The following is a 24986-nucleotide window of genomic DNA, read 5'->3' on the forward strand; positions in this document are numbered from 1 at the left end:
AATGGGTTAGTTCGTCAGTGCACCAGAGACGACGCCAGTATAGTATTGGGCGTAACCTCGCCAGGTGCTCCAGAGGTTTCTTGCCCAAGTCCAATAATAGCGGCCGTAGTGGTGTACTTGAAGGAAGGTTTGTGACTTTACGCAAAAAAGCGTTTTCTAGAACTTTCAGGTTATTCAGGTTGCTAAAGCCCCAGAGCTCAGCCCCATATAGGCATGAGCCCAGGACCATAGTTCCATAAATTTCTAGAGTTGGAGAGATTGGTCTGGTAAGTGAAGTTTTGAATCTAGCCAGAAGTGCCCCTGCTTTTTGTTTATGTTGTAAGCCAGCTCGATCTAGTTGACAACCCCATCGCATATCTTTTTGCAAAGTTATCCCTAGATATGTAAATGATGACACTTCCTCCAAGGGAAGCTTGTTCATGTATATTTTCCCTCTAAAGGTTTTTGATCCATTAAAGGACATGAACTTTGTCTTCCCCGTGTTTACCTCCAGGCCCCTCTCAATGCAAAATTCTTCAAAAAGCCCAACGGCCTTCTGCAGACCGCTAGGGGTCTTAGAGATTATCAGCGTGTCATCCGCGAACATGAGGATAGGGATACGCACTCCTGCCAAAAACGGCGCATCAGTGGGGGTCCGGGAGAGCCAGCCGGCCACCCCGTTGACGAAGAGCGAGAACAGGGTTGGCGCCAAAACGCACCCCTGTCTCACTCCCCTGTCAACCGGGAAGTCGACAGTCACCTCGCCCGGACCACCCCAGCGCACCCTGGCAGCGTTACCCTCATGTAAGCGGATAATCACGGTGAGAAGTTCGGGTGCAATTCCCAATTCCTTCAGGACCTGCCAAAGATTGCTTCTTGGGACCAGGTCAAATGCAGCTTTTAAGTCCACAAAGACCGCATAGAGGGCGCCCTTCCCCAAGACCACCGTCTTCCAGTATAGGTTAACAAAACGGAAGACTTGGTCAATTGTACTCGTCCGGGAGCGGAACCCTGCCTGGATTGGACTTAAGATGTCATAGTCATCCATCCAAGTTTGGATTAAGTAAAGAAGCATGCGGCCTACGATCTTTTGGACCGAATCAATCAAACTGATTGGTCTGTAGTTACTTGGGATTGTTTTGTCTCCTTTTTTAAATACAGGGACAATTTCAGCGCCCTTCCACGAGGGCGGGATTTCTGCTCCCTGGACAATAGCATTTGCAAGTCGCAAGATATAGATGGACCAGAGGCTTCTATCATCAGTAAACACGTCAGCAGGGATGCCGTCCATTCCGGGGGCCTTGCCCCGGACAACTCCATCTAGTGCTCTATTCACATCCTTCAGTGTAAATATGGCCTTTTTGTAGAATACATAAGGAAAGATGTCAGTAGAGATGTTTTGGGTGGGCGCGGCGTATTGGGGTTTGAAGTGCTCTATCCAAGCGTTCTGCGGTACGCTATTTTGTGGTTTCTCTGATGTACCACCCCTACCCCATTTATAAGTGTCCCAGAAAACTTTACTATTCTTACTTTTTGAGGCCTCAAGGAGGTCCTTCCAAAAGTCGTTTTCCCAAGTTACCTTTGCCTCTTTAAGAGTTTTCCCATATATGGATCTGGCAAGTCTTACAGAAGTTGGGTCTTTCTGTTTTAGTGCACTACCTAGTTCATCCCGGGCTTTTCTGCACTTATCGTTGTACCAGCCCACTTTTCTTTGGGGCTTGGAACTCCTTCTGTGGGCAGGTTTGAGGAAATATTGCCGTAGGCCCGCAAAAAGCCTAACGTGAATTTCCACTATACGTTGGTGGGAGTCCTGGCCCTCGGTCAATAATCCCAGTTCTTCTAGTGCAGTAGCGACTTCTTCTTTTATCGCTAGTACAACCTCTGGGTCATCAGCAACCCGTTCCCATTTTAGATGGCGCATGTCGTTAGACAGGTGGTGCTCTGGCTCGTGGGTAATTTGAGGCTTTTCGACAGCGCCAAGTAAAGATGAGTTAAATGATGAAACTAGTGGGTGGTGGTCGCTCTCGATTCTATGAACTACCTCCATGTCTATAAAATAGGGCCAGAGTTTAGCGTGGATCAGTAAATAATCAATTCTACTTGCCCTGCGGCCATTGTCAAAGGTGTTTGAGCCACATTTATCAGACGGGCTCCTTCCGTTAACTGCTCTCAGATGGCTCCCTAGACATAATCCGCTTAGCTGGATTGCTGCCTCGGACCACCTTTTTACCGGAGCAATTTCGAGGGATGGAATTCCCCAGCTTGCGTCTTCTTCAGCAGTAAGCTGGGATATTTCGTGGTCCAGGGGCTCAAATGAGGCGTTAAAGTCGCCGGCTATGATAGGTAAGTGGTTTGAGGGCAAAGATTCAATTAGTACTTCCAGTTGTTGTACTACCGGAGACTTTTTTCCCCCCGGCTGACCTCGTGCATAAACATTAAAAATATCGAGGTTTAGCCCGCCCGTTAAAGCAATCTTTATGGATAGGATGTCATCGCTAATGACAGAGTTCTGAGTGACTCGACATCCTAAGTTTTGTTTAATCCATATAGTAAGACTTCCTGATGGACGACCTCTGCCTCTTTTTAGGGCTGGGATATTATAATTTAGAAAACCACTGCAAAACAGGGGATCTATCAGCCAGGTCTCTTGGAAGAGACACAAATCAAATTTTGATATGAAGCCCAGCCAATCAGGGTCTACAATTTTTTGACCTAGGCCTGCTATGTTCCAGGATATTATTGATAGTTGTCCATCTACAGACTGTCCGTCCATATGGAGTCTTGGGGTCCTTTGTGTTTGGCTAGAGCTATCCTTTGCTGGAGGAATCAATATGTTGGTACTACTGGTACTCACATTAGTAGAAATTTCGACCTCGACATTACCAGTCATACCAGATGCCGCTGTAGCGGGACTCTTTGGAGCTACAGCTCTTGGTAGCCGGTATGTTTCCACCAGCTGGCACAGGGTCGATAATTTTTTATTAGTGATATCTATGCCCGCATTGTCGTCCTCAGTTGGAATAGGACTGGCTGACCATTTTCCTACATGGGTTACATCTACAATGCGTGGGTGTTTCCTCGGCCTAGGAGAGGTTGATCGTCAATCACAATCTTCCAGGCCAGAGGACCTAATACCATCAGACTGTACGTTTGGACAACTGTTATTCCTAGACCATGTACCAGTGTCTCTGTCGCCGGAATCAACTGAGTTGGGCTGATGTTGGTTACCATAAAAGAAGGACAGATGCAGGGAGAGAATAGGAGAACTGGGGTTTGGGTTCGACCAACGGCAAACATGCTCAACTGCCCTACGCTCTCTAAAGTTGATAATTACACAATCTCCTTCTATGTTTTTCTTTTTTGAGCCCACCCAGTCGACTCGGCGTACAAAGAGAATTTCTGTTGATACATTCTGGGGTAAGGGGCGATTGCGGTTTAACCAATACACACACTTGTTCTTCAAATCCCTGTAGTTTTCCCTAGTGTGTAAACCCAGGGGTTTAACTCCTGCCAATATTACCACGTAGGGACTTGACTCAGGGGGGAGGTGTATGTTTGGGTGTTTCCTTGTGGCTACTAGACTATTACCTTCCCTATCTACTTCTTTCGTCACCTGGCTACTAGTGGTTATCACTAATGGATTTCCCCCGCTCTCCGGGTTGCCTCCATGGGGGATATGCATTGTGTTCCCAGTTACCTTTTCGGGCGGGTTAATTTTAGCAGCGGTTGGGATAGGGATGGATGCAGTGTCAGTAGTTGGGACAGTAATGGTTGGAGGATTCACAGTAGATTTTTCACACCCCCGGCAGTTGGTGACATATTTCTGCCGGGACTGTGATGAGGAACACATCAGCTCCAAGCAAGTCAGTCTATTTTCTATACTATCCAACCTATCATAAATCGGTTGGCAAGTTTTGAAGAAGATTGACTCCAGTTTTCCCCAGAAATCTTCGCCCGGGTTTTGTAGATCCTTAGGCGGGGTCAGGGTAGGCAACATTTGTGCAATCTCCGTCCCACTAGCTGAAGTTACTCCTTTGGGATCAGGAGTGATCGCATGTGTGGCCCCAAGGCTGATTCTTCTAGACTTCGCTATATGTCCAGCATTTGGCGGTTCGTTTCGCTTTCTTTTGGGTTTCAGAGTTTTCAGAGTTTTCGAGCTTTCTTTACTTGTTGAAATGGGTACTTTAGCCTTTGAGTTCGTGGCAGACCTAGTCTTTACACTTTCCGACACACCAATGGTTTGTGTTAGATTTGAGGAGCCCTTCTTGGATCTGGTGTTAAGATTAGCTCCCTCAGAGACTGGGATACAGTACACTGGTGAATCGTTGTAGGGGGAATTAGTTCCAGGGGCATCCAACACAAGGCATACGTCACCGGTATCAGCTCCTGATTCCATAGTACGAACAGGAGAACGTATTTGTGACAGATAGCCCAGCGAGGAACGTTTGTTATTAAGGGAACCCAGCGACAGGCGCTTCTCAGTGAGGTCAATTTCCCTATCCAAGATGGAAGAAGCTCTTACCAAGAATTGGTCAAGTGTACCTACAAGGGACTTCCGTCCTGTGGCTGGAGCAGTAGACATCATTCAGGGGGGTTAATTAACTCCTTGCATACAGACACAATTGACCAACAAGTACTCAGGGCGCCAAATCCGATTTATAAAATAATATAGAACATTGGGGGGGCTCAGCCCTCTAAATTCAGAAACAATGTCAGCATGCACCTTTCAGGTATCAAATAGTATTTAGCAGTCACAGACCTTTTGATGAGGCTCAACGAGGGAGGGCTCGGCCCGGCCTTACACGGTCTCCAACGGGCACAAACGGGCCCGCCCTTGGCCCGGGCTTCGCCCGGGCGCCGCCCGCGCGCGTCCCGCGCTGCGGGGGCACCTGGCAGGCTTAAAGCCGGTTCGGCTTTAAGCCTTTTCTCCGAGCCCCAGCAAGCCGTTCCCCTCACGGCGGAAGCTAGCGAAGGATCAGGTTCAGTGCAGCGTCCCGCGCTGCGGGGGCACCTGGCAGGCTTAAAGCCGGTTCGGCGGCAGCCGCGTAGCGTCACTGGCGTGCGCGGCCGCCGAGGATGATGGGATATGTAGGCCGTTCCCCTCACGGCGGCGTTCAATCCACGATTGCCCCGATGTTTTCCTCTTTTCTCCGAGCCCCAGCAAGCCGTTCCCCTCACGGCGGAAGCTAGCGAAGGATCAGGTTCAGTGCAGCGTAATTTTAGTGTAATTTAATTCCGTAGCGGGTTGTGGGTTTATAGGGGATTAGGGTGGGAAGTAATTTAATTATAGTACATAAAATACTAATTTTTAGGAATTATTAATTATTTTTAATTTGGCGTTTTACTTCTGTAGCGGGTTGTGGGTTTATAGGGGAATAGGGTGGGAAGTAATGTAATTATTATGAGGTAATTATTCATTGGTATTGAAAATTAATTGGTTGTTGATTAATTATTAATTGTTAAATAATTTGTATTAATTGGTAATTAATTTGTATTTTTTTAAGCCTGCCCGGCGGCAGCCGCGTAGCGTCACCGGCGTGCGCGGCCGCCGAGGATGATGGGATATGTAGGCCGTTCCCCTCACGGCGGCGTTCAATCCACGATTGCCCCGATGTTTTCCTCTTTTCTCCGAGCCCCAGCAAGCCGTTCCCCTCACGGCGGAAGCTAGCGAAGGATCAGGGTCAGTGCAGCGTCCCGCGCTGCGGGGGCACCTGGCAGGCTTAAAGCCGGTTCGGCGGCAGCCGCGTAGCGTCACTGGCGTGCGCGGCCGCCGAGGATGATGGGATATGTAGGCCGTTCCCCTCACGGCGGCGTTCAATCCACGATTGCCCCGATGTTTTCCTCTTTTCTCCGAGCCCCAGCAAGCCGTTCCCCTCACGGCGGAAGCTAGCGAAGGATCAGGTTCAGTGCAGCGTAATTTTAGTGTAATTTAATTCCGTAGCGGGTTGTGGGTTTATAGGGGATTAGGGTGGGAAGTAATTTAATTATAGTACATAAAATACTAATTTTTAGGAATTATTAATTATTTTTAATTTGGCGTTTTACTTCTGTAGCGGGTTGTGGGTTTATAGGGGAATAGGGTGGGAAGTAATGTAATTATTATGAGGTAATTATTCATTGGTATTGAAAATTAATTGGTTGTTGATTAATTATTAATTGTTAAATAATTTGTATTAATTGGTAATTAATTTGTATTTTTTTAAGCCTGCCAGGTGCGGGGGCACCTGGCAGGCTTAAAGCCGGTTCGGCGGCAGCCGCGTAGCGTCACCGGCGTGCGCGGCCGCCGAGGATGATGGGATATGTAGGCCGTTCCCCTCACGGCGGCGTTCAATCCACGATTGCCCCGATGTTTTCCTCTTTTCTCCGAGCCCCAGCAAGCCGTTCCCCTCACGGCGGAAGCTAGCGAAGGATCAGGTTCAGTGCAGCGTCCCGCGCTGCGGGGGCACCTGGCAGGCTTAAAGCCGGTTCGGCGGCAGCCGCGTAGCGTCACTGGCGTGCGCGGCCGCCGAGGATGATGGGATATGTAGGCCGTTCCCCTCACGGCGGCGTTCAATCCACGATTGCCCCGATGTTTTCCTCTTTTCTCCGAGCCCCAGCAAGCCGTTCCCCTCACGGCGGAAGCTAGCGAAGGATCAGGTTCAGTGCAGCGTAATTTTAGTGTAATTTAATTCCGTAGCGGGTTGTGGGTTTATAGGGGATTAGGGTGGGAAGTAATTTAATTATAGTACATAAAATACTAATTTTTAGGAATTATTAATTATTTTTAATTTGGCGTTTTACTTCTGTAGCGGGTTGTGGGTTTATAGGGGAATAGGGTGGGAAGTAATGTAATTATTATGAGGTAATTATTCATTGGTATTGAAAATTAATTGGTTGTTGATTAATTATTAATTGTTAAATAATTTGTATTAATTGGTAATTAATTTGTATTAATTATTTAATTGATAATTATGTTAATTGTATTAATTTATTATTTGTAGCGGGGTGTGGGTTTATAGGGGAATATGGTGGGAAGTAATTTAATAGTAAATAATTAATTATAGAAATAATTTGTGTATATTGATAATTAATTTATTAATAATTATTTATTAATTGGTATTAATTGTATTTATTAATTTTTGGTATTGAAAATTAATTGGTTGTTAATTATTAATAGGTAATTAATAAAAAAATATTTGTATTTATAATAAATTAATTATTAAATATTGTGTAAATGGTAATTAATTGTAATACTTTTTTTGGGGTACTAATAATTAATTTATTATTAATAAAATATTAGATTATTATTTTCCCTACTATTGCACTCACTGGAGTGGGAATAGTCATTTTTACCCCTACGCTATACAACGCTTTCCCTACTATTGCACTCACTGGAGCGGGAATAATAATTTTTACCCCTACGCTATCCAACGCTTTCCCTACTGTTGCACTCTTTGGAGTGGGAATAGTAATTTTTACCCCTACGCTATCCAACGCTTTCCCTACTATTGCACTAATTGGAGTGGGAATAGTAATTTTTACCCCTACGCTATCCAACGCTTTCCCTACTATTGCACTCACTGGAGTGGGAATAATAATTTTTACCCCTACGCTATCCAACGCTTTCCCTACTGTTGTGCTCTTTGGAGTGGGAATAGTAATTTTTACCCCTATGCTATCCAACGCTTTCCCTACAGTTGCACTCACTGGAGTGGGAATAGTAAATTTTACCCTCCCGCTATCCAACGCTTTCCCTACTGTTGCACTCTCGGGAGTGGGAATAGTAATTTTTACCCCTACGCTATCCAACGTGTTCCCTACTGTTGCACTCTTTGGAGTGGGAATAGTAATTTTTACCCCTACGCTATCCAACGCTTTCCCTACTGTTTCACTCACTGGAGTGGGAATAGTAAATTTTACCCTCCCGCTATCCAATGCTTTCCCTACTGTTGCACTCTCGGGAGTGGGAATATTAATTTTTACCCCTACGCTATCCAATGCTTTCCCTACTGTTGCACTCTCTGGAGTGGGAATAGTAATTTTTACCCTCCCCCTATCCAACGCTTTCCCTACTATTGCACTTACTGGAGTGGTGATAGTAAATTTAACCCGCCCGCTATCCTACGCAAAAAATATTGAATATTTTTAATTAATATTACGTTAATATATGGGTTTTTTTTTTAACTTACATTAATTATTTATTAATGTTAAAGTTATTTAAGTATTTTTAAGTATGTTTCAGTTAATTATATGTATTATTTCATTAATTTTACATTACTTTTAAGACATTTTAAAAATTCGATATTTTGACTAACTATATTTTTTACAACGATATTTTGGATTTGATATTTTTGTACTTACCTGTTTGGAGATAGGCATTTGATATTTTGGCATTCTATATTTTTCCTTCTATATTTTGGTAGTTCGATATTCTCCTTCTCGATATTTTGTCAGTGATCCGCAGATGGAGGGAGAGAGTGTTCCAGGGCCCAGCAGCAAGTCATGTAAAATGAAGCAGCAACCAGAATGGGTCTGGCATATCCTGTAAACTTCTAAAAGTCAACTGAAGGCAGATTTGAGGGGCTGAGCATCATTGTAATGAATGAACCTCTGTTGGAAAAATCTGAGACTGAACAGCAGAAAGCTCAGTGGACTAGGCACAGGAGGTCACAGTAAAGTGACTTGGAATAGGTAGACAGTGCAAATAAGCTGAGTAGGAAGAAAGATGCGAGGGTAGAGTGAGCTAGAAGATAACAGGGCCTCTGCCCTTTCGATTCTAGACAGTCTGAAGATTCACAGCACCAAAAGGCCCTAATTTGCAGAGTTTCAATAATCCAGATACAAAAGAATAATGGCTTGAAGAATAGTTAATCATGCTAACTGAGCAAGAACAGGGTAATTTTGCAACACAATTGCATATGATAGAAACAAGAATAAGAAACTCTGCTAATCTGGGAAGATGAGGAAAGGGAATGATCAGAGTAAATGCCCAGGTTCTTAAATAAGGCCACAGGTGAAGGAGTAGAGGGTCAGGTCTGCAGGCCACCTATTAGTGGACCCGATTAGTAGAATCTTTACGGACAATGAGGATCTCAGTTCGGTCATGATTATTTGTAGTAAAGGATGTCACGCACTAGACCACTTCCAAGAGGCAGCAGATGAGGTTTGCATGGGGGTGACCTCCGTTTAGTCAAGGAGCATCACAATCTGAGAATCGTTGGCATAGGTCATGAAAGAAAGACCGAAGGCTGGCTTATACTGGACGGGGGAAACAAACACATCAAAGTGAAACTGACTGAAAATCTCTGAGGTACACAATATTTGGCTGACCTGAAAGAAGATTTGAAAGGGGAGAGGTGGATGCCTTGTAAGCTGTCAGCTAGATACAAAGCAGTCCAAGGAAGAGTGTGATCTGCAAAACTGATGTTCGAAAGACAAGACAGCACAATCTTGTCTGCCACCATGTCGAAGGCAGCAGGCAGGTTGAGGAGGATGAGGGCAGCTGTGACTTTCTGATCCATCGCGAGTATAAGGTCAGCCAAAATTGCAACAAGAGAGGGTTCAGTACTTTGTTGGGGACAGAAGCTTAATTAGTAGGTCTCAAACATTTTGTGGGATTCTAGAAAATTTGAAAGTAATTCTCCAGGATCTTGGTGTGTAAGGGAAGCAGAAATATGGGGTGGAATTTGCTACAAATGGTGCAATCACTTGGCAAATGCTTCAATAGAGTAACAAAGAGCTCTTGTTTCCATGCTGTAGGCACTGGAGAACTGGAGAAATAAAATTGCAGAGTTCTTCAAAATCAAGACCGGCTGCACTGGGGATAAGGCAACTAAATAATAGCATTAAAAGGTCCAAAGAGGCAACTTGATTTGTTGTAGCTAAATAGTGTAATGTTGTCTCAAGTGAAATAAGGGAAAAGCTAGGTAGACGGGGCCCTTCAGGGGTAGCTGGAACAGACAGCCAGAGTATGGGAATCAGAGGACAAACAGTGAGTATGCGTTGAAACAAAACAATAGAAATAACTGCTTGTGGTGAAAATTCTGGGAAAAGCATTGGAAAGAGATTGGGAGGGTACTGCAGAAGGAAGGAGTAGCAAGAGAGTTGACAATCTCAAGTATCTATCTACATTTGTCAAGCTCTGGCCACCAACAACCAATAGATTCCAAATAAATTCCAAACATGCCATACAACTATCGGTCTGTGTCTCTTTTCATTCACACCTGTTTGGGGGGGATACTTCTCAGCACAAGCATGTTTTAAAAGGGAAAAATAAATCTGTGTCAATTGTAGTGAAAATAGGATTGTCCCTACAATTGCTACAGGACCAGTAAATCTACACAATTGATCTGAATGTATGTTTCCTTCAATGACCCGTTGTCTTTTGCCAGAAGTTACATCTCCCACCTTTGCCCTGAACCCAGTTTTCTTTCATCCAAATCTGTAACAAGGTCTAGGGAGGTTCTGAAGATAGCTTCTGCATGCACCTTATGGTATAACCACTACAGGGGTCTGCCTGTGGTATTTATTTCTTGTCTTCCAAACCCTGCCACAGGCGATGAATAGTGATCCTTTGCATTGCCTTCTACTGCATGGCCACTGACATATTACCTCAAAGAAGCAAGACAATATGTCCACTATCCTTGTTGATTCACAGGGCAAGATCAGTTTCATTTCCATTATCATGCATATCTTTCTTATAATTGTAGGTGTTATTTTTCATTGGGATTTCGAGCATTACCTTCAAGATAATGTACCATAAGATTCCAGCCTAACCCTTGCCTACTGTTGCTGATGCTTCACGCATGTCGTGGAGCTCCCTTCTAGGTGACTGCAATGAGGGAAACAGTGCTGTGTAGGACGTGAGTACACCCAGTTTTGCACCGAGCATGGCGATGAGAAACATGCTGCCTCACCGTGTGATACAAAAGGGGGTGGTGATGGACGGAGCATCAGAACCAATCAAACACTCACACCCAGTCAACAGATCTGGGTTTGATCCATCACCGTTCTTTAGCCCACTCTGCCACCCCAGTTCAGACATGGCCATATGCAAATCAGTCTGACCCTGTGCCTCATGGGAACAGTCCAGCCCAAACTGCCAAGCCATGCCTTCCCTGGACCGGAAACAAGCTTCCTAGGACCGGTTTCTGGCATTTCAGCCGTCTTCAGCCAGGCTTGCTTGAATCCAGTGTCAAAGTGAGCAAGGGACTCACGTCTGAGCAAACCCTGCCAACTTATGGCGAACAAAGCGGTACAAAAGGGGGTGGTGATGGACGGAGCATCAGAACCAATCAAACACTCACACCCAGTCAACAGATCTGGGTTTGATCCATCACCGTTCTTTAGCCCACTCTGCCACCCCAGTTCAGACATGGCCATATGCAAATCAGTCTGACCCTGTGCCTCATGGGAACAGTCCAGCCCGAACTGCCAAGCCATGCCTTCCCTGGACCGGAAACAAGCTTCCTAGGACCGGTTTCTGGCATTTCAGCCGTCTTCAGCCAGGCTTGCTTGAATCCAGTGTCAAAGTGAGCAAGGGACTCACGTCTGAGCAAACCCTGCCAACTTATGGCGAACAAAGCGGTACAAAAGGGGGTGGTGATGGACGGAGCATCAGAACCAATCAAACACTCAGATAAGCTGTGATAAGCGCACCGTCATGTTAAAACTTGCTGAGTAAGGCAAACTTCCAGCATGTGTGTAATACCATTTTACAATTGGTTAACCATTTGATGCCAACCACCTCTCCCTGCACTGTAAAAGCCCTGGAAGAAGAAGGAGGAATGCTTGGATTGGAGAAATATTTACAGTTTGAAGGTACCTTGCGTTTTGATTGTGCTTTCAGCCTTTGCTGTTGAAGGATGATGAATTTGGGCCCCCTTGAGCTAGTAAACTGTGATTCGTCTAGACTTCGATAAGGATCTCTCTTTACTAGCCCAGAGGGATTTGTTGCATGGACATAACATTTACCTCAAGTCCGAGAACCGCCTCACTGACAGAATATAGGAAACACAAATATCATATGGACAGAATATCGTGTCTAAAATATCGAGGACCAAAATACCGAGAAGGAAAGTGCAAATAGGTGAGTATAGATTTATAGATTTACTATTCTTAACTCCACATCTACGCACCTTGAAGATATATATATATTGTCAAGGTACATTTATGTTGAGTTATATATAGTATAACTTTACTTACCTACAGAAACTTACCTTCACAATATTGTTGTCCTCGATATTCTTGACACAATATTTTGTCCACACAATATTTGTTTCTCCTATATTTTGTGTACACACCCACGACCCACATTTAGAACTATGGAAGAAGGCCTGCTGATGTGAACCCCGCTAGAACAAAAGGAAGCTACATATCCTGGTATGAAGTGGAGCAGACCAGGGGGACAAAATATTGATCGCTGACCGCAGTCTATAGCAATGTTGCTTTGAGCGAAATGGCAGCCTAGGACTTCAAAGGTCTTACAACCCAATTCCAGATACATCCTGCATCGTCCTTGGCGATTATTGTTCTGACAATACATGCCAGTGCCAAGCTCAAGTGGGACAAATGACACAATTAAACTGGGACCGTCTGCAGTGTTGTGTGCAGATTTAGATTTAATATAAAGGTTTCCCGATTTATGCCCTTATATAGGTACAATTCACATTGCCCTTATTTGGACATAGAAATCCGGCCCTTATTTAGACATTGTCCGTGCAAACCAAATATAGGCATGGCCACCTACATCTGTCCATCCACGTCACAACGAATTCTTGGAAAACCAGACCCTTAAGCCTTTAGGAATTTCCCTCAGCTTGAATATTGATTTCTCCAAGAACTAATTAAGTATGCATGAACATCTATTCCTTAGGGGTTCATTCATGACGTTCCTCTGCCAGAGTTTTACGTCAATACTGGCATTCCTAGACACCTTCAAGGTATAAATATACCAGCACTTGCCCGGGCAAATTGCGGTTCCCGGCGGATTCGATCCAACTTAGACTACGCGGTTTGCCACGGCAAGTTCGAAAGGAGATCGAGTTCCAGCCTGATGCACTGAACTGACGCTGCCTTCCTCCTCGCAGAGAATCCAGCTCCAGTGCTCTCTGAATTTGGGGGTTAGACTATCGAGTCCAGAAAAGAGATTCCAACCTCTCTCATTCTAAGGTATGGAGCTGACTAGAACTTAGAGGAACTTTTGGCAACTCTTGGCTAAACTAAAATATAGCTAGCTATACTTTAGAAATGGCACCTACTTCAAACCTCGTACTACACTTAGGTTAGGTACACTGGGTTAGAACAATTTAGAAGCATCAGATGAGTATCACATTTTAGCTTACATTATTTATGTATGTATTTTGATTAATATATGTCATAGCTACAAACCATGCTATTGCAGTATTATTTTATCTTCCTGCTAACCTCGTACATATTGTACTTCGCAGTCTGACTTACGATTGTAGCAATTCATATCTCTTGCATGAGGAATAAGACTGTTCAATAAACCCTTTTATTGAAACGCCCGTCTCTCTATTTCTGTGCAACTCTGTAGAAACGAAGCATGCACGATTGACTGAGTGAAACTGTTATCTATTGTTTCCAAGATTCTGAGACTGTTCCGATTCTAAAGGGAAACAAAGTTGTCATGTTTATGCGGTTGTCAGAGACTAATCCCTTCTTGTATATTCGAGAAGTTTCTAGTGACCTCTGAGTTAGCTGACACACACAAGTAATTAAGTTTAATATACTCGATAGAGACATACTGACCTTAGTCCTATGTCAAATCTATAGTGTATGTTATTCCAATGCGCAGAGCCTATCAGGGATATAGGAACTACACTACAGCAGGAGTCTGGGAAGTGTCATGGTTGTAGCAGCGAGGATGCAGCTTGATGGGAACACAGTAGTGCCAAGGTAGATGCCATGAACTATTCTGCTGAATGAAATTACATCAGCAATAACATGGAGAGATGACTGTCTTCCCTGTTCGACTCAGACATTTTTCTATGAAATAACATTAATATTAAAAAACGAGGGAGGAGCCTAGCGCGCAACCAAGATGGCCGCGTAGGTGCGAGGCTCCCGAGGACCTCCGCGACCTCCTACATATATCCTGACAATATCCTGTCCTAGATGAGGGGACTGTGTTGGTGAGCCCGAGTTGAGGTGGCACCCGCTTTCCGCTTCCAAATTGGACCTCGGACTCCGGCGGTAGCACCGATTGAGATTTGCGGCCTTCTCCACGCCGGACCCCGGATTGGAGTTGTGGGGTGATCCGGAGGCAAAGTCAACAACAGCGGCGGGCTGGGCGCGGCGGCTCGCGTACCCCGCACTTTCACTTTCGCTTTTGCACCCTCCTTGCTGTCTCGGCGAGGTTGGGTCGCGGGGCACTGTGAGGTGGTGTGGCCCCGTTGGGGTGCCCTGCCGGCCCGCCGGCTGTGACTTGCCCCGCGGCCCTGTGGTGACCCCCCCCCCGGATCCCGTGAACCGGCTTGCCCGCCCTCACGACGTGCCTGGCACGGCCGTGTGACTGGAACCATGTCCACAAAGCAAGATGGAGATCGGGCAAAGGTGAAATCGACCCGACGTGGCGCAGTCCAACAGTCTAACAGCATGGACCGCTATACCCTCCAGAAGGGATCTCCCGAGGTGCCGCGTAGGTCCCCTGGGGGCCCGACTGATGCTCCTGCTCTGCCCGCGGATCTGACCCTGCGGGACGTGATGGGCGCCATCGCTGAGATGAAGGCCTCGGTGGACCAGCGTTTTGATACACTGGCGCAGAAAATTGACTCGGTCCTCGTGGATGTTGGCCTGGTAAGGGCCGATCTATCCAAGACTAATGACCGGGTCGATTCTTTGGCCCACACCACATCGGGCCTCACGACGGATGTGGCAGCCCTCCAAAAGGAGGTGCGCCGGCTTGGCCAGGCGAGCGCGCTGATGGATCGTCGCCTGGAGGATTCTGAGGGTCGGGCCCGGAGGAACAATGTCCGTATTCTCGGGGTGCCTGAGGGACGTGAGGAGGCGGCGGCGGATCTATTCGTGGAGGACTTGATTCTCACCCACCTCCAGCCCCGGGGACTGAGTAAATTCTTCGCGGTGGAGCGGGCCCACAGGGTTCCCGGGGGAAGGCCCAAGGCCGGAGCCCCCCCGAGGCCTCTCATCGCCCGGACTTTCAACTTTCGGGACAGAGACGCTATCCTGCAATCCTCCAGACTACAGGGGCCGGTCAGACTCGACAATATGGATATAAATTTTTATCCTGACTTCACCCCAGCGGTCCAAAAGCAGAGACTAAGCTTTCTCGGAGTCAAATGTCGTCTACGGGACCTAAATCTCAAGTACGCTATGCTTTTCCCGGCTAAGCTGCGGGTGGAGTTGGATGGCCGCACGCACTTTTTTGATCGTCCCGAAGCGGCCGGGGACTGGCTGGATACCTTGCCTGGGGATCGGGATCGGGGGGGTGGGGGGGGAGCGGTGGGGGGAGAGGGCCCGCCGGATCAGGACTGAGGGACTAATATTATGCCTCGCTCTGGACAAAATTGATGTCACTTTTGACTGTTCGCCTGTTCGAGTAAGTCTCCTCCTGTGGAGGTCGTGTGGGGTCTCTTGGGGGTTCTCCCTCCTCCTCTGGGGGTCTAGTTAGTTTCACCATCTATGGGGCGACAGGCACACTGCACTTTGGGGGGGCTGTTTGGGCTCATGCAGGGGTGCAGGGAGGGGGGAGTTTTGTTGGGGTGGGGGAGTTGGGGTGGGGTGTTGTTCGTTTTTACCACAAGGCAAACCCTTTTCTGTATTGTTTTTAAGGTGCGCTCCGGGGGACGACTGATTGCTCCTGTGTGTGATGGGGGGTAGGGATTTGACTTTGTTGTCTTGGAACGTTAATGGACTGGGGGATAGGATCAAACGAGGTGTGGTCCTGCAGTATTTGAAACGAATCTCACCCGATGTAGTCTTCCTGCAGGAGACACACCTTATTGGAAACTCTTTTTGTGCCATGAATCGGCGTGGCTATCATTTGGTGGCCCACTCGGGCTTCACGTCGGGCTCACGGGGTGTGGGCATTATGGTGAAGAACTCGCTCCCGTTGGAAATTGATGAGGTGCGCCATGATGATAGGGGACGCTATGCTGTTTTAGTGGGGAGAATGGAAGGCAAAGTAGTGGTCTTTGTATCAGTATACGTCCCACCGGGGCTACAGGCGACCACTTTTGCAGACCTGGGGCGCCTCCTTCTGGGCCTTCCGGGGGGACTCCTGGTGGTTGGGGGGGACTTTAATGCGGTGGTTTCTGGGACTCTGGATCGTCACCCCCCTAGGGACCTCCCCCGGGCCCAGGCGTGGCTATCCGGCCTCTTGGATACACTGGGATTGGTGGACTGCTGGCGCTTAAAACATCCCACGCAGCAGCAGTACACTTTCCACTCGGGGGCCCATGGTAGCCTCTCACGGCTTGATCATGTCCTTGTCCCGGCGGCCTATGCTGGGAGTGTGGGGGAGGTGCGCCATCTGGCGCGGGGTATCTCAGATCATTCCCCGCTCCTGTTCCACTTTGATGTCCTTCCGAGGGGTGAGGGCAGGGTAGTTCCCATCAATGCCTGGTACCTGCGCGACCCCACCATTCGCGCTGCTGTGATTAAATCCTTGCAGCGATACTTTGATGAGAATGTGGGGTCCGTCCCTTCGGCTATCTCCTTGTGGGAAGCCTTCAAGACAGTTCTCAGAGGAGAGGCCCTGTCCCTTATTTCCCAGGCCCGGAGGCGCGAGCGGGAGGAGGTTACCCGGGTGGAGGCCGAAATTGCTGAATTGGAGGGTGATTTAGAGGGCGGAGTGACGGATGCTGCACTACATGTCCTACAACTTAAGCAGGCGGCCTACAGGGCCCTCGTTACGGAGGCGGCCAGGGGCCTCAGTAGGGAGCAACAGGGGCGACTGTATGATGTGGGTGATAAGGCGGGCAAACTGATAGCGTGGTTGGATAAAAAGGAGAGAGTGAACCGTGTGGTCCCGCTGATTGAGAGGACGGATGGTGTGAGTGTCACCGAGCCAGAAGAAATTGTCTCCTGTTTCGCGGATTATTTCCGCGAGGTGTATTCTCCGGTCTCTCCTTGCTCGGAGGAGGACTCCCATTCCCTGCTTAGGGATATCGCGCTGCCCTCCCTCTCGGAGGAGGACAGGGTGTCGCTGGATGCCGCTCCTACATCCGACGAAATTGCCCTCGCCATACGTTCGGTTGCCTCTGGCAAGGCCATGGGCCCGAATGGCATCCCTATCGAGTTATATAAGTTGCGACCAGATGTACTGGCACCCCACCTCCGCACGATGTTCCTGGCGGCCCACTCGCTGGGCTCCCTCCCGCCGGACCAGCGTCTGGCTACTATCGTGGTGATCCACAAGGAGGGGAGGCCTCGGGACCGGGTCACATCCTATCGGCCTATCTCGCTCTTGAATGCGGAGCCCAAAATTCTCGCCAAGGTGCTGGCCAATCGGCTGGTCGGCGTGGTGGGCGACCTGGTCCACCAAGACCAGTCCGGCTTTATCCCCCATCGCAACACGGCCCTTAATCTGCGGCGCTTGCACGGGGTGCTCGCACGTGTCCCATTCGTGCGGGAGCCGGCCATTTTGGCGTCCTTGGACGCCACTATGGCGTTTGACACGCTTGAGTGGCCATACATTTGGGCGATGCTGGCGAAGTTTGGATTCGGCCCGGGCTTCATCAGTTGGGTCAAATTGTTGTATTCGGGCCCATTGGCGCAGGTGGTGGTGAATGGAAGAGTTTCGGCCCCATTCGAGCTGGGCCGGGGCACGCGACAGGGCTGCCCCTTGTCGCCGCTCCTGTTTGCGCTGGCCTTGGAGCCCCTGGCGGAGTGGCTGCGGTGGCACCCCTCCATCCGTGGTCTCCGTTGGACCCCCGAGTACGAGGACCGTGTGTCCCTATACGCTGACGACATCCTTTTGTACCTAGCCTCCCCACGTAAGTCACTCATAGTCCTGGTTGATGTTTTACGTTCATTCGGCCGGAACTCAGGCCTTGTCATCAACTGGGCTAAATCATGCGTGTATGTGCTCTCTGGGGAGGCTCCTGTCCTTCCGCGGGGTTGTCCGATTCAGATTGCCTCTCAGGGGTTTCGATACCTGGGTGTCTACATTACTCTGGACCCAGAGGCCCGCTACGAGCGGAACTTGCTTCCCCCTCTCCAGCGCTTGAAGGAGGACGTCGTGCGCTGGCGGCGCCTGCCGCTTTCGCCGCTCGGCCGGGCGGCGTTGTTTAAGATGATGTCGTTGCCACGTTTCTTATACGCTCTCCAGAACACTATGGACCCAGTCCCGGCGCGCTACTTCCGTGAGGTGGAGAGTTTACAGCGCCGCCTGTTCTGGGACGGGAGGCCGCGCATTGCCCTGGCGAAGTTGACGCTCCCATGGTATGACGGGGGGATTGCCCTCCCGGATATTAAACGGTATTACTGGGCCTCCCAGTTAGCTGCAATTAACCATGGCCTCTATGGGCCCGCCTTGAACCCGGCATTTGAGATGGACAAGATGCTACTGCCCGGTGGCGACTACAATCGAGCGCTCTACTCTGGCGCGCCCGACGCTCGCTTGACGGGACCTACGCGTATCATGGTCAGAGTATGGCATGCGGCCAATGCAGCTATGGGGTGGAAGGACCGTTTGACCCGGGCGTCACCGCTGTATGCGTCTGAGAAGTTGGGCTCTCTCTGGACCTCGAAGGGCTTCGAGAAATGGGACATGATAGGCATCAGTAAAGTGGGGGATCTCTGGTCGAGGGGAGGATTTAAAACATTCGAGATGCTGCAGACGGAGTTTCAGTTGCAGGGCAGTGAATACTTTCGATACCTGCAGATCCGTCATGCACTGGGCTTTGTCTTCCCAGACGTCGCCTCCATCCCGGAGTCTTCCCCCCTGGAGGATAGAGTGCTAGATGGCCACGTCCCAGACAGTACGATCTCCCTTATTTATAAAAAACTGATTAATGATCGATCGGGCTTGCTGATTGGCCTTCGCGAGGCTTGGGTTGCCGACGGTCTGGAATTGGACGATGAGGACTGGACCTCCGCGGTGGCCTCTCCGAAGGAGGTGGCTATACCGGCTCGCCTTCGCTTCGTCCAGCTTAAGATACTCCACCGGGTCTACATGACGGGGCCAAGGCTTCAGCGTATGGGCTATACTGAGGATGGATTGTGTAAGCGTGGTTATGGTGCCGTGGCGACCTTCCTGCATATTTTATGGGAATGCCCGAAGGTGGAGCGATTCTGGCGCGGTGTGCATGAGGTTCTGCGAGTGGTTACGCGTGTTGCGCTGCTGCCGGAAGCGAGGAGATGCCTGTTGAATGTGTGGGAACCAACTGACTACTCGGCTCCGCAAACGTGGTGGGTGACTCTGGGATATATGATTGCTAAGCGTGATATTGCGCAACTGTGGGGATCCCAGAACCCCCCGGCGGTGTCGGCCTGGAAAGAGCACATGGACTGGTGCATGTTTCGAGAAAAGGTGGTGTATGTGGCGAGGGGTAAGCCTGGGACATGGGTGAAAGTGTGGGGCCCCTGGAACGCCTACCGTGGGAGTATTTGCGCGCCACCGTTGCTGCCTGCTGCCTCACCAGCCCCGTCCCCTTAGCTGACTCCTTCCCCTAGCCCCGGGCACAGGGTTCCCCCAGTCCTCGCTCTGTTTCCCTTCCCCTCCTTGGACTCCTCTGATAGTTGGGGTTCCCCATTGGGGAGCACGTGCTGCTATTTTCGACTGTGGGTAGCCTTGTGGGTGTTGTTTTCTTGTTGTTTGTATAAAATGAAACCGTACTGTGGGGTATTATGGCTGTGGCCCATGATGTTGATAACTCCTGCTTATGCTCCTTTGTAACGCCAAGTGTTCTATGAACGTATGCCATATGTTTCTGCCATTCCTAGCGGCCGGCCGGAAGGTTGTGGGCCCATATTTGTATATTCTTGAAATTTGTAATAAACGGTTTAAAAAAAAAAAAAAAAAAAAAAAAAATATTAAAAAACGATATATATTTCTATACCATTGGAAAACATGACTTAGACTTATGAGGATAAAGTTGTCTGAGGCAAACAATCAGAACACAGAGGCACAGGCATAAGTTCATACTTTGAGAACAGGTACCATCACAATGAGCAAGCACTACTGCGATTCCTCCAATCATGAGTGTCTGAGATTACTCTTAAACGTTGATTCTGGTGGAGATTGTGGGGCCATTCCCTCCTGCCCATTTTTTTACTGGTACATCACTTGGGGCAGATTTACAAGCCCCTTGCGTCACTTTTACGCTGCCGTTGCGTCACCTTTGTGATGCAACGGTGGGGTAAAAAATTAAGCAGATTTACAATGTGACGCATCTAGGGAGATGTGTCACGTTGTAAAGCCCTGCGTGATATTATACCTGCGTCAGGTATAATGTATGCAGGGTAGGCGTTCCCATGCAGGAAAGACTTGTAAAAGTGACTCAGTAAAATCTACAAGATTTCACTGCGTGACTTTTAGGATGCCACTGCTTCAAAACCTTACACCTGCTTGAAGCAGGCATGAGGACTGACATAGTGTAGGCCGCAACACGCATTGCTGGAGTTGCGTCGTGCTTGCGACACGACTCCAACAATGCGTGACTTTTCCACCAACAGATGCGTCAGAATTTGTGACGCATCTGTCAATCCTTGCGCCATAGTGCGCCGGATTGTAAATACGGCGCATCTATGGTGGCGCAAGGGTTTTTCATGCAGGCTCAGGGAAACTGACACATCTATCAGATGCGTCAGTTTCTTGTAAATCTGCCCGCTTATCTTTAAAGAGGCTGGATTCCCTCCCAAATTTGTGTTCTGCTGTGTGGCGAGTTTCTATCAAATTTTAAGCTTTTATCATGTGGTGATAACATTAACACACTAAAGGGGGCACTCAAGTTAACATCTTTGTAAAGGTATATATTAATTATAAATGTTTATGATCTTCCTATCTCATGATTAAAAACGGTGTTAAAACATCAGGTGGTAAAAATGTGATCTTGCTAAATCCATACTTTGAAGGTTGTCTCACCGCACATCAGAGGACTCCTATTGGGTATACTGTTGCCACAGGGCTATAATGGGCTCCAAATCACTGGTCAGAGTTTGGAGGCCACAAAGCAAATTTTCACCTCTGCAGATCAGACCATTACTTTTTGCCGTTCTGCATAAGGTTGGTGCCCTTCGTCCAGTGAGGCACAGCAATGAGATTAGCGAATCATTAATGCATAACAGATAGAAGAGTTCTTGTCCAGCCTAAGAGTAGAGTGGGTATCATTTAGAAAAATATGATCCATAGTAGAAAAAGAGGGAGGCAAGAAGCTGAGAATATTCTGTAAAGAGGGCTGGGCACGAGGAAGAGGCAGAGTTCACCCTAGAAGTCAGAGGACAAGAGCTTGAAAAGATAGGGGGCGAGGAAAATGTTTCCAGTGACCTGACAAAACAAAAAGAGTCAAAACTGGTGAGAAGCCGGCTGCGGAGCCACTTGAATAGGGGTAGCATGATTGTGAGTGTTAAATACTACCGAGAGATACAACAGAATCAAAACACTGCTGGTATCTATAACCTACATAAGATCCGGGCAAAAAGTAAAGGTTTGGAGCCCCGCCACTATTTAATGCCACCCGGGGGAAGTGGAACAGATTGTTTGGATGCAAATATGTCTTAAGTAGTGAGGTGACCACTTCTTCAGGGACTTTAAAGGATTTAGATACTTTTAGAACTAGGTGGTTGCTCACAGGTCCAATGGGGATAAAGATAGACTTCTTAAGGAGTGGGAAATCCACTGCCTTCATTATATGTTTGAGGGTAAGTGTGACTTCACGTGAGTAATTGAGGTGCTGTGACAGTTGTGGTGGTATCGCTCACTATTACTAAGAGATACTGCTCTGGCCATTTATATCCCTCTCATGTTGGGTATAGAACCTTCAAGCTACTCTGATGGCATGTTACCACTTAAGACTTATGTGCTTATTTTCTCAAAGGCGTTATTTGATGGTTCTTGGAATGTTACCCTCAAATTTTCCTGCACTGATGAGTCTGTATGTGCTTTAGGCAGAATTGGCTTTACATGTTTGTATTGCTAATGAACTAATAACATCAACATTTTCCATAAGTTTCATACTGAACACATTCGTGTGACTTTTTATGCATAGAGATCTATGTCTCAGAGTGGCTTTGTAAATAAATGGCAACATGTTATCTTTTCTGATTTTAGGGTAAAACCAATTTTTATTGCCCAGCTCTGAATGAAGATGGTGCATGTTGTGAGAAGGAACTGAAACTTTACCTTATCCAGAATGCTGCAATGAACATTGAGGATGGATTAAAGAGACTGCGTGATTTTGAAGAAAAATTGGCTACGATGGCAGCCAAACAGTGTTGTCTGTATAAAGAGGTGAGTGCTTTTTATGCTAAGCACTATGCCAAAAAATCTAAGGCCTCCTAATTTATACTGTGCCCAAAGCCGCTGGTTGTTTTCAATGATATATACGAAATCTCATCCTCTTAGAGGATTGATGCTTTGTAAGGATGTGTGGAGTATGCACGCCTAGTCACTGCACATCTCCTGCTTATGCTATAATGGCAGTCTTGTTGTTACATAGCTTAGGGCAGTGGTTCTTTACCTTCTGACTTCTGTAAACCCCACTTATTCATTATTGGAAACTGGGGACCCCGACTGAATGATTATTGGAATCTGGGGTCCCCATTGAGCCATTACTGGAAGCCGGCCTAAGCATTTTCAACGATTTGAATAGCAAAACAATACACAGTTTACAGAAAAAAGCATTAATCAAACAAATACACAAATGATACAATATTTTATTTATTTCGCAAACATATATAAAAAAATTATAATAGGAAGGATTGCGCCTTTCTAAATTCAATTGAGGCAACTTGTCATTCATACGATATTCTGTTTGATGCACTGCCACTGCCCCCACAAATCAATCTGAGGACAGTAACTTAACTTTTAGCCTCCAATTTAAAATTCCTTTGCATTTACAGAACATTTTCAATTGTACATTTTGCGTCTTTATTTATATACACTTTAGTAATATGTTAATATTGTTTAACTTTCTAATCATACACGGACCCTCTGAGTAGGCTTTCCGCCCCCCCCCCCTGGAGTTCCTGGACCACAGGTTAAGAAACACAGGCCTAGGGGCCAGGGATAGTCAGAAAAATTAAATATCTTCCCTCTTGCACTATAACCCAGTGGCACCGAGTGAGCAAGCACGTAGATTGGGATTAGTGTGGCTAGTAAAACAGATTAAATGTTTAGGATTTTAAAATATATTATGTTCCATGGGAGCCTCCCATCCTTGTATAAAGGCATACCTCTAATTTTCTTCTTACAGGCCACTTGTGATGTCTTTAGTCACCTGTAATAAAGAATGAGTTCGGAAGTCACTGGGGCATATTTATGAATAAATCACGCAGCACAGCAAGTCCCCATGCTGCGCAGCATGATAGGGAAACGGCAGGAATGCACCGTAATTAACAATATACGTTGCTTTCCTGTCATTTCCCAATGTTACTGCACATTGTGCTTCCTACCACCAACGCAGGCACCCTTGCACCATGGTTGTAAGCAGGATTGTTTTTATGGAGGAAGGGAAACCTTTCTACACAAAACAAATCCCGAGGCATTTTTCTCTTTCTATGCCTGCTGCAGAGGGCATCACACATAGAAGGAGGAAAAAAACGAGGGCTTTTCATGGTAAATATGGGCCCCTTTTCCGCATTACTCACATGCAACATCCATGGAACCTGACACATTCCCAGATTTACAACATTTCGCAAAGCTGGGATTGCGTTGAAATCCTACGCCTCTCCAGAAGAGGCATAGGAATTGCGCAACAAGGAGAAATACTAGTTTTTTCCTCTTTCTATGCGTGCTGCATAGAAAGAGGAAAATGCCATCAGTGATTGTTTTTATGCAGGATATTCCTTCCTGCACAAAAACAATTATCCCCGCAACGCAGACACCCTTGCAACGTGACACACGGGTGCCTGTGCTGGTTCATGGCAGCCTATTGTGCGCCAGTGCAGGGGAAATCACACGGATGTTTTGTATTGTTGTTAATACGACGCATCCCTGTACTTTTAAAATTACACAGCCGGCGCAGCAGAATGGCTTGCGGCGCTGTGCTGCATCATTATGTAGTAAATGAGGCCCTTAATGTCTACTGCACAAAGAATAATTACAGATGCAGTTTAAAGAAATAAAACAGCAGCTGGATTTTCCCTTTTCTGATATATTTTTTTAAACAAACAGTGAGGAGCAGAAAGGAGATATGTTTGTCAATATGTATATTACTTTGCACACTTAGGCCCAGATGTGCTACCTTTTTGAGCGGTCGCTAACGGAAAATTGGATTGTTTGCAACAGCTAAAAAGGGCTGAAGCATGTACAAACCCTATTTTGCAAGTTGGTAACTTATTACCGACTCGCAAAATAGGGTTTGTGAGTGGCTATTAGGAAGGGTTGTGCCAAGGGCGTCCCTTTTCATTAGGGAGTCGTAGGGGGATATACGATTATTTTGCGACCTCAAATGCGGTCGCAAAACAATTGCAGTTACCGCCAATTTCAAATTGGTGGTAAGCCAATTGCAAATAGGAAGGGTCCAAAGGTACCCCCTTATTCTTTGTGTTTGGCAGTTAAAATATTTTTTAGGAGCAGGCAGTGGTCCCACGGTCCACTGCCTGCCCTTCAAAATGAAAAGAAAACTTTTCATTTTTTTCTTTTAAATACATCCTGTTTTCCTTTAAGGAAAATGGGCTGCATTTCAAAAAAGAAAATGTTGTTTTGATTAAAAAGCAACCACAGACATGGTGGTCTGCTTTCTCCAGAGGCCACCATCCCTGTGAACATAGCCCATGCCCAATGGGTCGCAAATTGCGACCTGCCTTATGAATTTTGATGAGGCAGATCATTTATGACCCTATTGGGAATCCCTGAATGTGTCTGAGACACATTAGTACATTCC

General features: G+C 47.2%; 1 protein-coding gene across 1 annotated transcript in view; it reads left to right on the forward strand.

Annotated features, from left to right (window-relative positions):
• LOC146785434 (uncharacterized) overlaps positions 1–24986 on the forward strand; it is an 85861-nt gene that overhangs the window by 30601 nt on the left and 30274 nt on the right. Inside the window, exon 3 of the mRNA XM_085634489.1 lies at positions 22211–22390. Coding sequence (XP_085490615.1) covers positions 22211–22390 — 180 coding nt within the window. The remainder of the gene's footprint in view (positions 1–22210; positions 22391–24986) is intronic.

Source organism: Triturus cristatus, chromosome 11 (assembly GCF_964204655.1).
Source record: "Triturus cristatus chromosome 11, aTriCri1.1, whole genome shotgun sequence".
NCBI classification, from domain to species: domain Eukaryota; kingdom Metazoa; phylum Chordata; class Amphibia; order Caudata; family Salamandridae; genus Triturus; species Triturus cristatus.